This window comes from Thunnus maccoyii, chromosome 22, assembly GCF_910596095.1.
Source record: "Thunnus maccoyii chromosome 22, fThuMac1.1, whole genome shotgun sequence".
Taxonomy (NCBI): domain Eukaryota; kingdom Metazoa; phylum Chordata; class Actinopteri; order Scombriformes; family Scombridae; genus Thunnus; species Thunnus maccoyii.
Window position 1 is genome coordinate 24,918,310 of NC_056554.1, and position 15,365 is coordinate 24,933,674.

The 15,365-nt window shown below is 38.6% G+C and overlaps 2 protein-coding genes across 2 annotated transcripts; both read right to left on the bottom strand.

The window, feature by feature from the left end:
* Positions 1-16: 16 nt before the first annotated feature.
* On the bottom strand, positions 17-6,075 carry LOC121889662 (protein NLRC3-like). The gene is made up of 3 exons (XM_042401815.1): positions 5,010-6,075; positions 1,239-1,391; positions 17-295 (listed from the first exon to the last, which is right to left on the bottom strand). The coding sequence occupies exons 1-2, from the start codon at positions 5,999-6,001 to the stop codon at positions 1,283-1,285; spliced, it is 1,101 nt and encodes a 366-aa protein (XP_042257749.1). The 5' UTR covers positions 6,002-6,075; the 3' UTR covers positions 17-295; positions 1,239-1,282.
* Positions 6,076-6,153: 78 nt separating this feature from the next.
* On the bottom strand, positions 6,154-14,021 carry LOC121889057. The gene is made up of 6 exons (XM_042400746.1): positions 12,927-14,021; positions 11,106-11,279; positions 10,881-11,000; positions 9,120-9,175; positions 6,414-6,810; positions 6,154-6,187 (listed from the first exon to the last, which is right to left on the bottom strand). The coding sequence occupies exons 2-6, from the start codon at positions 11,237-11,239 to the stop codon at positions 6,154-6,156; spliced, it is 741 nt and encodes a 246-aa protein (XP_042256680.1). The 5' UTR covers positions 11,240-11,279; positions 12,927-14,021.
* Positions 14,022-15,365: the final 1,344 nt, after the last annotated feature.

The following is a 15,365-nucleotide window of genomic DNA, read 5'->3' on the forward strand; positions in this document are numbered from 1 at the left end:
AAAAACTGAAAACGTATAAAATAAAAATAAAAATAGAATTTATGGCAGAACTGTTGCATTAGATTGCACAGGTGTTCATAAAAGGGCTCAGTTAGTGTACGTATGCTGGGAGTGTAAACTTCTAATCACTGCACTATGGATACAACTACAACCACTGGAGGTCAGTAAAACAGATATTATAGTTGCTCTGTAAGGTGAACATTTCACAGATGAGCCTGCAGAGTCTGTCATATGTCAGCTTGACAGTCGGGATCTGTCTCATTGCTCACATCTTGAAATGCCGGATTATTTCACCCTGCAGGGAAGAGCACAACAAACATATAGTGTCATCATCACAAGCCTCTCATCTGTTGTCTTGTCAGTCCTTGATAAAAACTATATTTTAATAGAACCAGCATGTTGATTTCTGCCCTAAATATAATATATATATATATAACTATGTAAGAATAATAATAATAATAATAATAATAATAATAATAATAATAATAATAATATACTTATACATATTTAATATATTTATCTGTAAAAAAGAGGACATCAGATTATTAAGTAACTCATAAATTGATAAACTAATTAGACAATGAAAAACAGGTTCAACAAAACTTCAACGTTAATGTTTTTTCACTCTGTAAAGCACTGAATTGCTTCTGTATGAGATTCTGTTGTACAAATAAACTTGACTTGACATTAATATATGAACACATCGGTGTAGTTATAACTGGATTTTTATCACTCATATTTATAGTTTAAGGAGCAAAATAACAATATCAAATATAAAAAACAATTATAACACTGTTACACTAACCAAATAAAAAATAACAAAGAACAGAATTAAAAATTTATTTAATTTTTTTTAAATTGTGTTAAATTTTATATATTTACAATTTAAATTCAAACAAATTTACTGTTACTGTAAAATTAATTAGTAAAAATGATCAAGTTGACCCCACTTATCTGAACCACTTAATTAAAAGTGAAACATTTAGCAGTGAGATACATTATATCAACTGATAACTGAAATGTTCCTGTTTGCTTTGACTAATTCGGTTACACTGGACTAATTTAAAACCTGTGTGATCTCACGTGCTGTTACATGTCCAGCAATACCACCACTTCCCCAGATCACAGAAATAACACTATGGGTAAAACTTCATTATAATAAATAGAAATGATCACCCAAACTACAAATAGAAGACAGAATGTTTCTTTAACACAGAACTGAATACAATCTTTCTGACCTGAGAGTCTGTAGACCAGCAGACAGCAGCTTCATGCCTGATTTCTACAGTTTGTTGTCACTCTGATCCAGCTCTCTCAAATGGGAGGGGTTGGACTTCAGAGCTGAGGCCAAAAAGTAGCAGCTGCTCTCTGACAGGCCGCAAAAACTCAGTCTGAGCGAGGAACAAAACATGAAGTTAAGAGGAGACAGTCATCACAGCTGCGGAGGTTTTAAATACAGAAATTTACATGTGCAAAAAGGAAACGAGAAACATAAGTAAAAGACATCACAAACAACACTCAGTCTCTTCAAACTCTGTGGAGGATCTGAGCAGCCTTCCAAAAATGTACAAAGCAATGAATGAACTATTTAACAGAACAATAAATAATGTTGGAGTTAAGAGACTTTATAAATGAATGACTTTATGAGGATCATGGAACATGTTTCAATAATCAACAATGGGGGTAAATACCAACATACACAGCTAACATCAAACGTGTGTTTATGTATGTATGAATATGAATTTGTATATGCAGACTAGAAATAAATTTGAATTCTAAAAATACAGATACAGCATTTTATCAGAAGCTAAATATGGTTTAATAATAACATTGATGCCAAAATGTTAGATGGGATATAATGAAAGCCTCTTTTAATCCTATTTTGGTTGTTTCACCCAATATTAAACATATTTTCAGAAATTGTAAAAAATCATTTTTTGTTTTGTTTTGTTATACACAGTATATTCATTGTTTTCTAATTTATTTAAAATTAATCCAGTTTTTATTTGTAAATAGTGTTGCATGTTATGGTATGTTTTTTTTAATGTTTGGTCTACATGATGTAGTGAGTGATATACATATAGTTTTTTCCCCCTTTCGTATGTTAATATTTATGATTTCATAAACGGCCATCTTTAAACTTGTGTATATTGCCACAAAGATCACCTTTGTGTGTATGTTTTCTTCAAGATGACTGTTAAAAAGTACAAGTATAAAAATAATTATTGGAAGTTGTCCTTCAATTGATCAAATTATAGCCCTTCTTCTCAAATCAATAAACAAAAATATTTTAAAATGGATGTTGAACTGGACAGCATTAATGTAGATTAATATTCTTCAGTACTGGATACATGGAAATCATTTACTTTAATACATTAATCTGTAAAAACAGAGGACATCAGATTATTAAGTACTTCATAAAGTAGACAATTAAAATGGTTTCAAATAGAACTTTACAGTTAATGTTGTATCACTATGTAAAACAAATTGAATTGCTTCTCTATGAGATTGTGCTTGATGAATAAACTTGACAGTAATATTTGACCCCATAGATTGAGTTTAAACTATTCTTATTCATTGTTTAAGGAGCCAAATAACATCATCAAATACTCAAAAGATAGTAGTTAACCAAATAAATAATAATTAAAAGATTAATTAAAAATTGGACTCTCCAGACCAGCAGACAGCAGCTTCACTCCTGAAACCTGCAGTCTGTTATAACTCAGCTCCAGCTCTCTCAGGGAGGGGGTGTACTTCAGAGCCGAGGCCAGAGAAGAGCAGTAGCTCTCCAACAAGCTGCAGTGCCTCAAACTAAATGAACAAAATGCATGTTGCTGTGAAACTTCTGAGTGAGATACAGTTTGTCTTTGGTTAGAAGTGTACATAATATTTACAAACTGTCTGATTTTTGCCTGGATCTAGATCAAGAACTGATTCCTGAATTTTAACATGTGAATGTAAATGTCTGTCACTGAATATTTTAATGCAGATCCAGATCCTATACAGGATTCATATATTCACCTCAGATACACATTGTAAATTCACACATCCATTCTTGCATACTTCCACTACATGCACACATTTATGCATGCATACATACTGATTCCTAGTTACATGCATGCATATCATATAGAAGAACATTACATTAATGATAAACTTACATTATTATTATTGGATGGTCAGTATTGCACATAATGGTGACCAAAATGATTGCTTAATCAAGACTACAAACTACGATTGTGAGAAAATTTCTTTGACACAGAACTGAATAAAAAGGTGTCTGACCTAAAGCCTAGTTCAGCCAGGAATGCAGATACTGCTTGCCGAAACAGAAAAGTTTCTGACTGTTCTTAAAGAATACTGGGTACTTCCTCCCTTCTGAAATTCAGTGGCACATAGGGCAACATTTTCAGGTTGCTGCCCTTTGCCCTAAAACAGGTTTTGTAACATAAAATATTTCACGGTATAAGGTCTGATTGCTCTGAATTTACCCCAAAAGGCAATAACCGCATGTAAAGCAAATGTGGAAGTGTTCTGAGTTTAATTTCCTCAAATGGCAAACAGATGCTGCCTCCAAAAAAATGTATTGGTGTGAAATCATGCTAAGTCGAAGGCAACTGGACTTGCTCTTAAAGATAAAAATAAAGAAGCCTTTTGGATGAGAGGTGAAAGCAAGTCACTTTGATGTTAACACAGCACTTCTAGATACAGTATAAAATTACCTGGATGACTAAGAATGTTCAGTAAATATCTCTCAATCATTTATTGGTGTAGCTCAAGATAGCAGGCACATATGACATGTAAAAATTACATATAATCAACACAAAACTAATTAAATAAAGCTGTGTGACTTGACAGTATGCTGATGAGTAAAACCTCACCAAACTGATAGAAAAACATGTGATGTGATGTAGCAGTGTTAATTTTGGCATCTAATTTTGATTTAGTTCTGTCATTTGATGAAAATGTTAGTTTTAGTGAACAAAAAATAAAGACATTCTTGTCTAGTTTTTCTCAGTGATTTCTGTCGTGCATTTTAAATTTTTACATCTTCTAAGCATTTTGAGGCTTCAGCTGTCACCATCTTTGTTGTGTACAGTTACCATGATTACATGCATCATTCTTGTCTATCTCGAAGTTAGTGTAAACGGGCACTGTTTCTGATCAACATTAAAGCAGCAATATTTCTTTAGCAAACATCTAGAAGACGATTTAGATGGCTGACTGCCAACATTAATCCTGCTGACTCATTCCTTCTGATAGAGACAAGAAAGATAGCTTAAGTAACATTAGCTTGATAATGCTATGTTAACTTAGCTTTTCATAAATGTGTCTGTGCTGCCTGTATATTTTCACACAATGTTTTGTTGCTGTTTTTTATCTAATTCTCAGTGGACTGTAGATGAATTTAGTTCATAAAGCTGTTAGAAATACTGACAGACAGAACGTTACTGAATGCAAAATGGTTCTTATTAATGGTACTGCAACATCTTAAACAGCTAAATCATCAACGTGTGATTTGCATTTACTTCATTCAGTCCATTTGTCCTTCATCTGTCTTTTATATAATCCTTTAGTTTTCATTTGTTAACAAAAAATGTTAAACATTTTGTCATTGTCCCTGTTTTCAAAGGTTACTTTTTATTTAGTTTTAGTCTCGTTTTTGTTGTGAAAAAAGGTCAAAAATTATTTTGTTGTTTAATATGACTTTGCATTCAAAGCGCAATTAATGAATCTATCCATCTTTCAGGTTATCATTTGATTTTTGTTTCATGACGTAAAAAATTTTGCTTAAACTGCTTTTTTTAAAATTTAGTTTTAGTCTTGTTCTCGTCATGAAAAGTTGTCAACAAATATTTTTTGCCATAGTTTAGATTTTGTCTACAAAAATTAACACAGTGACTTACTTTTATTTGAGAATACAAGTCTAACATTTAGATAGAAGTACTTTTAGTCCTAGATCATCTTTCAACAAAAATCCTAAGAGTAAATATGGATCCTGGACTCACCGAGCCTGTCTGTAGTTCCTGACTGCTGGGATAAGTCTAAGTCGACCCTCCTCTGATGTCCTGTGTGCCTTCATGTCCAGTACATCCAGGACCTTCTCTGACATCTGCAGCATGTAGGCCAGAGCTGAGCAGTGGATCTCAGAGAGTTTTGTCTCTGATGTGTTCTCTGACTTCAGGTACTTTTGGATCTCCTGATGTACTGAGCGGTCATTTATTTCCATTAGACAGGGGAAGATGTTGATGCTTCTGTCAGGAGAGATGGTATAAGTGCTCATCTCCTTCAGGTTGTGGATGGCTCTCTGGATGTCTTCTGGACTCTTTTCTGTGTCATTCAGCAGGCCTCCTAAGAGTCTCTGATTTGACTCAAGTGAAAGGCCATGAAGGAAGCGGACAAATAAATCCAGGTGGCCATTTTTGCTCTGTAGTGATTCATCCATGGCTTTCCTCAGGAACATATCCAGGGATGGGTCACAGCTACGATACCTCCCCCAGTCCTTTCCAAGGAATGTCTCCAGTGTCTCGCTATCCTTGTTTGCTTGACAATGAAAAATATACACTGCAGCAAGAAACTCCTGAATGCTCAGATGAACAAAGCAGTAGATGGATTTCTGGAAGATCACATGCTCTCTTTTAAGGATCTCTGTACAAAATCCTGAGTACACCGAGGCCTCTGTGATATCAAGACCACACTGCTCCAGGTCTTCTGGGTGGAACATGATGTTTCCTTTCTCCAGTTGTTCAAACGCCAGCCTCCCCAGCTTCAGAAGAACTTCCCTGTCAGCCTCCGTCAGCTCCTGTGGACTTGTCTCATGTCCCTCCTCATACTTGTGCTTCTTCCTCTTTGTCTGAACCAGCAGGAAGTGTGAGTACATGTCAGTCAGGGTCTTGGGCAGCTCTCCTCTCTGGTCTGTAATCAACATGGGCTCCAGAACTGAAGCAATGATCCAGCAGAAGACTGGGATGTGACACATAATGTGGAGGCTGCTGGACATCTTGATGTGTGAGATGATTCTGCTGGACAGCTCTTCATTACTGAATCTCCTCCTGAAGTACTCCTCCTTCTGGGCGTCAGTGAAGCCTCGTACTTCTGTTACCCTGTCAACACATGTAGGAGGGATCTGATTGGCTGCTGCAGGTCGGGAAGTTATCCAGACGAGAGCCGACGGAAGCAGATTCCCCTTGAAGAGGTTTGTCAACAGCACATTGACTGGTGACTTCTGTGTGACATCAGATACAACTGCATTGTTCTTGAAATCCAGTGAAAGTCTGCTTTCATCCAGGCCATCAAAGATGAACAAAACCTTACAGACAGCAAGCTTCTCTGCTGTGACCTTCTGTAATGTTGGATGGAAAACATGGATCAGCATGAGAAGACTGTACTGCTCATCTCTGATCAAGTTCAGCTCCCTGAACGAAAGCAGGATCACCAGACTGACATCTTGGTTTTCTAAGCCCTCTGCCCAGTCCAGAGTGAACTTCTGCACTGAGAATGTTTTTCCAACGCCAGCAACACCGTTCGTCAGAACAACTCTGACATGTTTCTGTTGGTCAGGTAAGACTTGAAAGATGTTGTGGCACTTAATTTGAATGTTTTCCTCCATCTTGGAGGCTGACTCAAGCTTCCAAACCTCATGTTGAGTATTAACCTCTTCACTCTGTCCCTCTGTGATGTAGAGCTCAGTGTAGATCCTGTTGAGGAAGGTTCTGCTTCCTGTTTCATCAGTTCCTTCAGTCACACATTCACATCTTCTCCTCAGACTGATCTTATATTCATCTAAAACCTTCATCAGTCCTTCGACCACTGTGGAGGAGAAAAAAAATAACTGTTAAGAATCAATAAGGTTTAACTGATATACTTTTGTCCTGTATCCTCAGGCATTTTCAAACCTGCGTTGTTAGGTCTGGTTGAATGGGACACTGGTTGGTGTTGGGCCTCAAACCACGAGGTCACACAGAGAAGCTTGGCCCTTGGGTTGCTCTGAAGATTGTGGCCAGCACCCCACTCTTCAGACCAAAGGGGGGATGTTTCCCCCGAGACAAAGGAATAGCGCCAAAATGCTGCTTACAGACAATGGGAGTCCATTGCAAACTCCATTTCCAAGGATGCTTTGCGATTTTCACACCTCAGCAGGGAACAGTCAACATACAGTCTCTCATTGGCGGAGACGCTCCTGCACAGCGGAGCGTCCTGATGACGCAGCCATGACATCACCACCCCTTTAAAAACTGAGCACGCCCTGAAACACACGCCTTTCCCATGTCACTGAGCTAGGGGTAACCTCTGCTCCTCTGTGAGTCAGCTTGACTAAAGGGGGTACCCCACGCACCCTTCATCGAAGACTCCCCTCGCTGGACGAGACGAGACTTCGCCCGTGTTCACCCAAACACATTCCTGGATCCGAGAGAGACTGCTGCTGCAACCAGCGTCCTCAAATTCCCTCGAGAAGGAAGAAACACTCCGCTCTTCTTCACCGAGTCGACTCTGCTGTTCTCTCCGCCACGCTGCTGAGAGCCAGCTGCCATGATTTTCACCAACCGTGTGAGAACGACCACCGTCTGCATCTGAGCCAAGGATAAAGCCGGACAGAAAGACAGACTACACAAACAGCCTGCTCGCTTTCTGAAGCAACCAAGTACGAGGCATAAGTCTGGGCAGAGGCAGTGTTAGTTGTGTGTTCTTTTCAGCATCAGTTGCTGTTGTTTAGCATTCAGCTTTTTAGCATTATTGCTATTGTTCTTGTTGTGTGAGTTGACAGACCGCCGAGTCCATTTTCTCTGCTTACTCTTAGGAGTATTTTAAGTTTGCTGCCTGTTTAGTTGTGTTCACCACACTAGACTGTTTTGTGTTTGTCCCACTCGGGTGTGTTTGTGCCACCGTGAGTGAGAAAGTAAGTTGCTTTCTCGATCAGAAACCAGACAACGTGCATCACAGACTGCCGTCCGTATGCACACTGTCTGTGGACAAAGGAACCGTTTCTCTTCCCCTCACGATCACTTTCTTTCCTTCTTCTCCCTCTCTTGCGACTAACACACACGCGCGCGCGCACACAGGTACACGCGCGCGCACACAGGTACACGCACCGACATCTTTTGCACATCTGATGGTCAGATAACGTCAGACAAAGCTTTGCTTTGTCTTTCCGTATCCGCCATCAGACACGTGTGTTTTTCACGGAATTGGGTGAGTGCAAGACGCCAACCACCAAGCGGCGCCACCTTGCTTCTGTCTAACCAAGACACCGCCATACTTCCGCCATCCAGTTCTCGCATGACGTGACTCACTCCAATAGTCACGTCGCAGATCGACGACATCATCACGTCAGGCCCCATAGCCATCTTGTCGCGCGCGCACATGCACACTCATTTATTGAATGAAGCATTTGTTAACTTTGTTAATTTTGCTAAGTTTAATAAACACTGTTATATCTTTAAAGAGAAGTTCTTTTGTCAGTATTGTGTGTAACATATTGTGAAAAGTGGCTGATTGAAGGAGTCAGAGCTCAAATTCAACCCTTCTTTGTTCACCCTTGAATGTTGATATCTCTCAGATATTAACATTCTATGTGAACTCCCATTTATGAGACTACCTTGTTTGGTAATTGGTTCCGGTTTCCGGGTGGTGCTGACAGTGGTGATAACAGCACATAATGACACCTGTTGTCCTCCCAGGTCAAAATTGACCCGAGGGCAACAGGAGGGTTAAAGACTTTGGTGTTCATTTTTTGGTGCCAAACGTAAAAATGATCAATAAGAGCAGGAAAAAAAATCAGAACAAGGCTTAGGACTCAGTCACTAGCATGTATAACTGAATATTTCTGTCGCATAATACTCAAATTATTTGAGAATCACAATACATGGATTTGGTCACAGCAGAGAAATATATTTCCATGTCAGGTTTGACATTGTCAACCAATAGCAAAGCTGCTATGAAATGTTTTAAATTTAAAACATAAGAAGACAGTTCAAACAAGTTGATGTTTACCAGGTATAATGTTTGCAAAGGTCAATATCTTAATTTAGCGAGTTACGATGCTAACAAACACTACCCACACTGCAAAAAGACTAATGATGAACCAGACTGGACCCCCCATGGTGTGATGTGATCTGTACCTGGGACACAGCAGGACAGCAGCTCCTCCTCAGCACCACCACACCTCTCCCTCCCCCTGTGGAAAAAAGGCAGTTCTTTTTCAATAAAAACTTTTAATTAAATATTTCACATACTGTCTAGATGTTAGGATTAATATTTCAATATAGAATCTGAATTCCAGATGAAGACCCCTTTACATTGAAGATCTTTCCTTAATACCTGCTCTAAAGGTCTCAGTATGCTTCAAACTAAGTGCTTGTCAGATCGTTTAACAGCATTTGAAAATTCTCTTTCCGATGTCGTAATTGCCAATCATGCCAAGTTTGTGCAGTGATTGGTCAGGTGTGTGGAGGTGTGAAAGTAGCCAGGGATTGCACTTCATTCTTCACACAACCCAGTGCACGTTGAATGCTTTTGAGGAAAGTCTTTAAAGGCCAACTCCTGTCTTCAGCTTTTATTTAAAGTATGTTTAGCTCATTGCAGAGATTGGTCACCCTGTCAGAGAAGACAACTTGTCATACAGACTAGTTCATTTTAAGTATTTTGAAACATTAAAGGGGACATATTGTGCTTTTTGTGATTTTCAGTCATATACTGTTATAGTGTCAGATTTCGAATGTTAAATATGGTAAGAGTTCCAAAGCGTGAGGTGGATGAATGTGCGCTCTGAAAGTCAAAAGTCACAGAGTTATCAAGCCCTTGACAAGCTTCATATGCTTGATAACAAGTTTATTATTAGAATCAGGTGTGTTAAAGTGGGGAGATACCTAAAACCTGCAGGGTAGTAGCTCTCCAGAAGCAGGGTTGGTGACTACTGTATTATAGGAACTGGATACCGGACTCAAAGATGGCGCCTATTCAGTCAAATGAAAATTGACGGCCTGGCACAAGAGCCAAGAAAGTTTGTAGCTTCTGGGTTTGCTTACGTGTTGTGCACAGTTGTGTTTCTCCCATGCAGCCTGTAGACTTTACATTGGGATGATGTCACAGATTGCTTTTCTAGGTTCAAGGAAAGTTTTACAAATATAAAACCTTCATGGATTAAAAATTCAAAATACAAAGAGTAATTATCGGTCCTATTTACAGTTGTCGGTATCCTGTCAACAGTTTTATAGACATCTCTTTATAATGGTGGTCTATGAGGAAAATACCTTTTGGGCCGCAGGGGATTTTTTTCACGGCAATACCACGAGTTGCCACTGGAAGTAACTGGCAGCAAGGTTAAAAGGTGGCGCCATATTCAGTTTTATTATACATCAATGTTCTGAACACTCTGGTTGCGAAGATACCTCTACTTTCTCTTCATGATGACAACAGATTATCGCACATGCCCACAAATAGCACTCCATTCTGCTACCTTTGCTGCTAAGGATGTTGCTAAAGTTGTTGTCCACTCTCACATTTCAGATCTGATTCAGCTACAATATGTACAGATGGATTTCAGAAGTTGACATTTGGAGTAAAGAAGGAGAAAAAGAAGTGAAATCCTGCTACTATAGTTTGTTTACATAGCCTCTGGAGCTGGAGGAAGCTTCCTGAAGCTGACCAATCAGAGCAGAGTGGGCTCATCAGGAGGCGGGGCCTTAAAGAGACAAGAGCTAAAACGGCCTGTTTCAGACAGAGGCTGAACTGAGGGGCTGCATAAAGGGCCAGTATAAGATAAATAAGGAGTTTTTAACTGGAAACCATATAGAGATATTCCAGTAGAGCCCCAGAATATAAATATAGACCAGGGAATGTGCAGAACATGTCTTCTTTAAGAGTTCTGTTAGTCATCTTACTTTGTAGGTGAAGGCTGACTTTCATCACTAGAGCCTAGAGGAAAATCATCAGAGCAGTCACTCGTCATCGACTGACATGTAGTCTCCACAGACTTTGCTCTCTTTCTCTGGTTGCAGTGTCTGTAAAAACAAACATCAAAAGGAATGCACAAGTTCTTGTTAAGGCAAATAACACATTTAACTTTGTACGTGTCGCAGTTCTGTGTGACATTAAATTCCTCTTACAGTGAGTGTGAATGAGGTGCAGGTTCAGTATTGAAGTTTACAGGATATCCCTTAGAGTGGTTACTCTTCATCGACAGACAGCTGCATCCTGGAGACTTTGCTCTGTCCACCTCTTCCTCTGCACAATCACTCATCTTCTCGACTTCACAACATCTGAGCCGGACACCGGAAACACTGCAGACACACACACAAAATGAACATAGTCACGGTTAGAAGCATCTTCTTTTCCATCAAAATGCATTAAATCATGAGGATAACACAGTGATTTTAAAGAACTCCCAATTATGTTCGTGTTCATGCTCTCTTTCCCCTTTTTCCAGTTGCTCTGCACAGGGAACTATCAAATAAAGGAACAGGATTTCATAAGCCCTATATGCCATGGCGACAATCAATTTTAATGCTTCTTACATCATATTTCCTTTTTCCTGTTCTCTCCCTCTCATTTCAGAGCCTGATGTTTCTTCCCAGCCTTCCCAAGTCTATACAAGAAGTCACAGAAACACTCACATCCTGCTAGATCAGAAGCTGATCTGTTCAATCTGTTCAGCTTTTACTCCAATAGGCCTAATTGTTGTTTTAGAGTTTTAGAGATGTTCTTGTGTATGGCAGGGTACCTCTTGAATTTGACAAAAGAGATAAAGAAATCAATCAATTGTCAATATACACGGGGACAGGAAAGCAGAAATCCAAGACAGTTTTTTGTTCAGATATATTTTTGTCAGATATTTAGACTGTAAGATGTTTCTTTACTTGTTATGGAAAGTTTTGTGTTGCTTCACGATACTAACAAAAATTGATTGTTATATTAATATTGGAGGCTGTCTGTAATATTTGGAGGCTACTGACACACAACAATTATTCTGTTAACAAAACAAAACTTCTTAGTACAATATCAAACAGATAAAATATAAATCTTTACAGTTACAAAAAGAGTTTCCATAAGATGTTATGCTTCTGGTCAAAAATCTAAATCAATCAACTTTGAGGTCTCTCCTCGCTCCGAAAACTGTGGCCACATTTTCATCAAACAGAACACATTGCGCTGTGAACACCAGTGATCGATTCTGCACAGGCCCGACTCATCTCCAGTGAGATTATTGTTTTCTACCTTCAGTCATCACCTGACTCCCATAGCCAGCCACTTTCCTCTCATTCTGCCTCAGCATTCAGCCTTCCTGTCATCTGTTTTTGCCTGCACATTTGACCCTTTAGTTCAGTTTTCCTGTTTGGACTGACCACCTGTTGACAAATCCTGTCCAGACTTATTTTAATTCAATCTCCCTGATTCTGGGTCATGCATCTGAGTCCAATGTGTCCAAAACTGAGCATTTAAACTGGTGAAGTGGTTTCTGTCCTACAGATTACAGATACCCCATGAGTGAAGTACATCATGAGTGAACTCAATAAATGCCCCTCGCTAGCAAATAAAGTCTCAACAGCATGCCAATTTTTTTTTTTCCTAGGATGGTGACCTCCCATGGTTCCAATACCTTAGGGGCGTTAGTGCCAATCAAACTTTACCGTTTTATCTATATCTAGTTTAGTTTATTTTGTGTTCTGTGAGACTATATTTTACTGTGTTTTTAATGCACCAACCAGGAATGGGCTCCTAATTTCGTTGTATCTACAATACAATTACAATGAAAGCTTTCTATTCTTCTTCTTCTTCTATGAGTTGTCTCTTACCTCGCTTATTACTTCAAATGTAATTCACAGGAAAAAAAAAAAACATACGTACTATAGGCTTACACATATACAACGTATACATATACAAGTTCTGCAACATAAAGATGACGGATAAAGTAATGAAGATGTACTTACAAATCTCCACTCCTTTCAATGTCGTTCTTTTCAAATGACGTGTCATTTCACTGGAAATGGGTACTTCTCTTTCCAAAAAAAGCACGCCCATGTTTCACTTCGGAGGCGGAAACTGGGCTTGTGTGGCAGCTATCGCTGCAGTAACAGTGGTCTCAAGTTAATCTAGCAGAGGTATTTTAAAACCCGAAGATAATATACGGTTGTTTTTGCCTCTAAATAAGCTGTGTGTTTGGGTATATAGGTAGTTCTCAAAGCCGCATCGCTCAGTGATGCAGCACAATGTACCGTCAGTTTGTGTCGAAACCCAGGTGGAGAGTTTTTATTTTGAAGAAAATACATCAAAATATGGTTAGGAATACTTCTGATCCCACAGTTTCATTGAACTCCATAAACCATGAGCTGAATTTATCAGATGGATAGTCTAGTCTATGAAATTATGAGTGATATAAAATCATCATCAGGCATTTGCAGGTCAACAACGTTTCCTCTCTGATTTAAACATGTGCTGTCACTGCCGAGAAACTCTCGACGTTTACAATTACAAGGAAAGAGAACCAGTTAACAGGAATACCACTTGTAACTCCGGTTTCTCACCTCTAGCGCTCTCTCTCTTTATTCACTATCTGGCTCGCTCGACCGCAGCTGCGCTCTCGCTCTCTCTCTTTATTCACATATATCACACATATATATATCACATATATCACACACTGGTGCCGTGAAACCGTAACTCGCCTCATATTCACGTCTATGCGGAGACGGGAGCGCTGGTTCTGTCCCAACACCTCCACTAATATAGCTACCAGCACACACTACACTTACTCACTAGCAGTGATGGAAGAAGTATTCAGATTTTAACAGTTTGTTCCGTGTTGCTTGGTTGAAGTAGAAAATGAGTCATGGGATTTCCACAGTGTTCGTCACTTATTACTAATATTCACATCAACCTTACCAAGCCCGGTTGTACGTACAGCTACTATTTTATCATACGTGAACAAAACAGAAGCTGCACGTAACCAAACATTACTCTTGAGTCCAGAGAAAAACAGGAGCCCAACACGAAGCAGCCATTCACAGCATGTGCGCCACTGGCTTGAACACGATACGCTGTCTGATGACGTTGCTTCTCTTGTATCTAGGCAACACAAAGGTACGTCTCACGATTTCGACAGATCCTTTACTTCAGTAAAAGTTCCAATACATCAATGTAAAAATACTCCATTACAAGTAAAAGTCCTGCATGAAAAATCCTGCTACAGTAAAAGTACATAAGTATTATGAGCTTGATGTAGTTAAAGTATTGCAGTAAAAGTACATAAGTATTATGAGCTTGATGTAGTTAAAGTATTGCAGTAAAAGTACATAAGTATTATGAGCTTGATGTAGTTAAAGTATTGCAGTAAAAGTACATAAGTATTATGAGCTTGATGTAGTTAAAGTATTGCAGTAAAAGTACATAAGTATTATGAGCTTGATGTAGTTCCTGTATTGCAGTAAAAGTACATAAGTATCATGAGCTTGATGTAGTTCAAGTATTGCAGTAAAAGTACATAAGTATTATGAGCTTGATGTAGTTAAAGTATTGCAGTAAAAGTACATAAGTATTATGAGCTTGATGTAGTTAAAGTATTGCAGTAAAAGTACATAAGTATTATGAGCTTGATGTAGTTAAAGTATTGCAGTAAAAGTACATAAGTATTATGAGCTTGATGTAGTTAAAGTATTGCAGTAAAAGTAGTGGTTTGGTCCCTCTGACTGATATATTATTATATATGACATCATTAGATTATTAATAGTGAAGCATCAGTGTTAGAGCAGCATGTTACTGTTGTAGCTGCTGGAGGTGGAGCTAGTTTACACTACTTTACATACAGTTAGCTAGTTTAGTCCAGTGGTTCCCAACCTAGGGGTCGGGCCCCTCCAAAGGGTCAGCAGATAAATCTGAGGGGTGGTGAGATGATTAATGGGAGAGGAAAGAAGAAAAAACAAAGTTCTGATACACAAATCTGTTTTCAGTTTTCTGACTTTTTCTCTAATCTTTGATTTTTGCTGAAATATTGGATCATTTGAACATTTATTGAAATGAAAGCATGTGAGAAGTTTAGAGGGAAAAATCACTATTTGGTGGAGCTGTTAACAACTCATAGACATGTGAAATGTGACCCCGACTACACACTGCTTTTTGTAAGACGTCAAAAGACAAAAAGGTTGGAAACCACTGGTTTCATCTTTAACAATGTGTTGTATTTTAAAAGCTTGTTATATTATCCATTGTGTCAAATCTTCATCTGAAAAGTAACTAAAGCTGTCAAATAAATGTAGTGGAGTAGAAAGTACAATATTTCCCTCTGAAATGTAGTGGAGTGGAAGTATAAAGTAGCATCACATGGAAATACTCAAGTAAAGTAGAAGTACCTCAAAACTGTACTTAAGTACAGTACT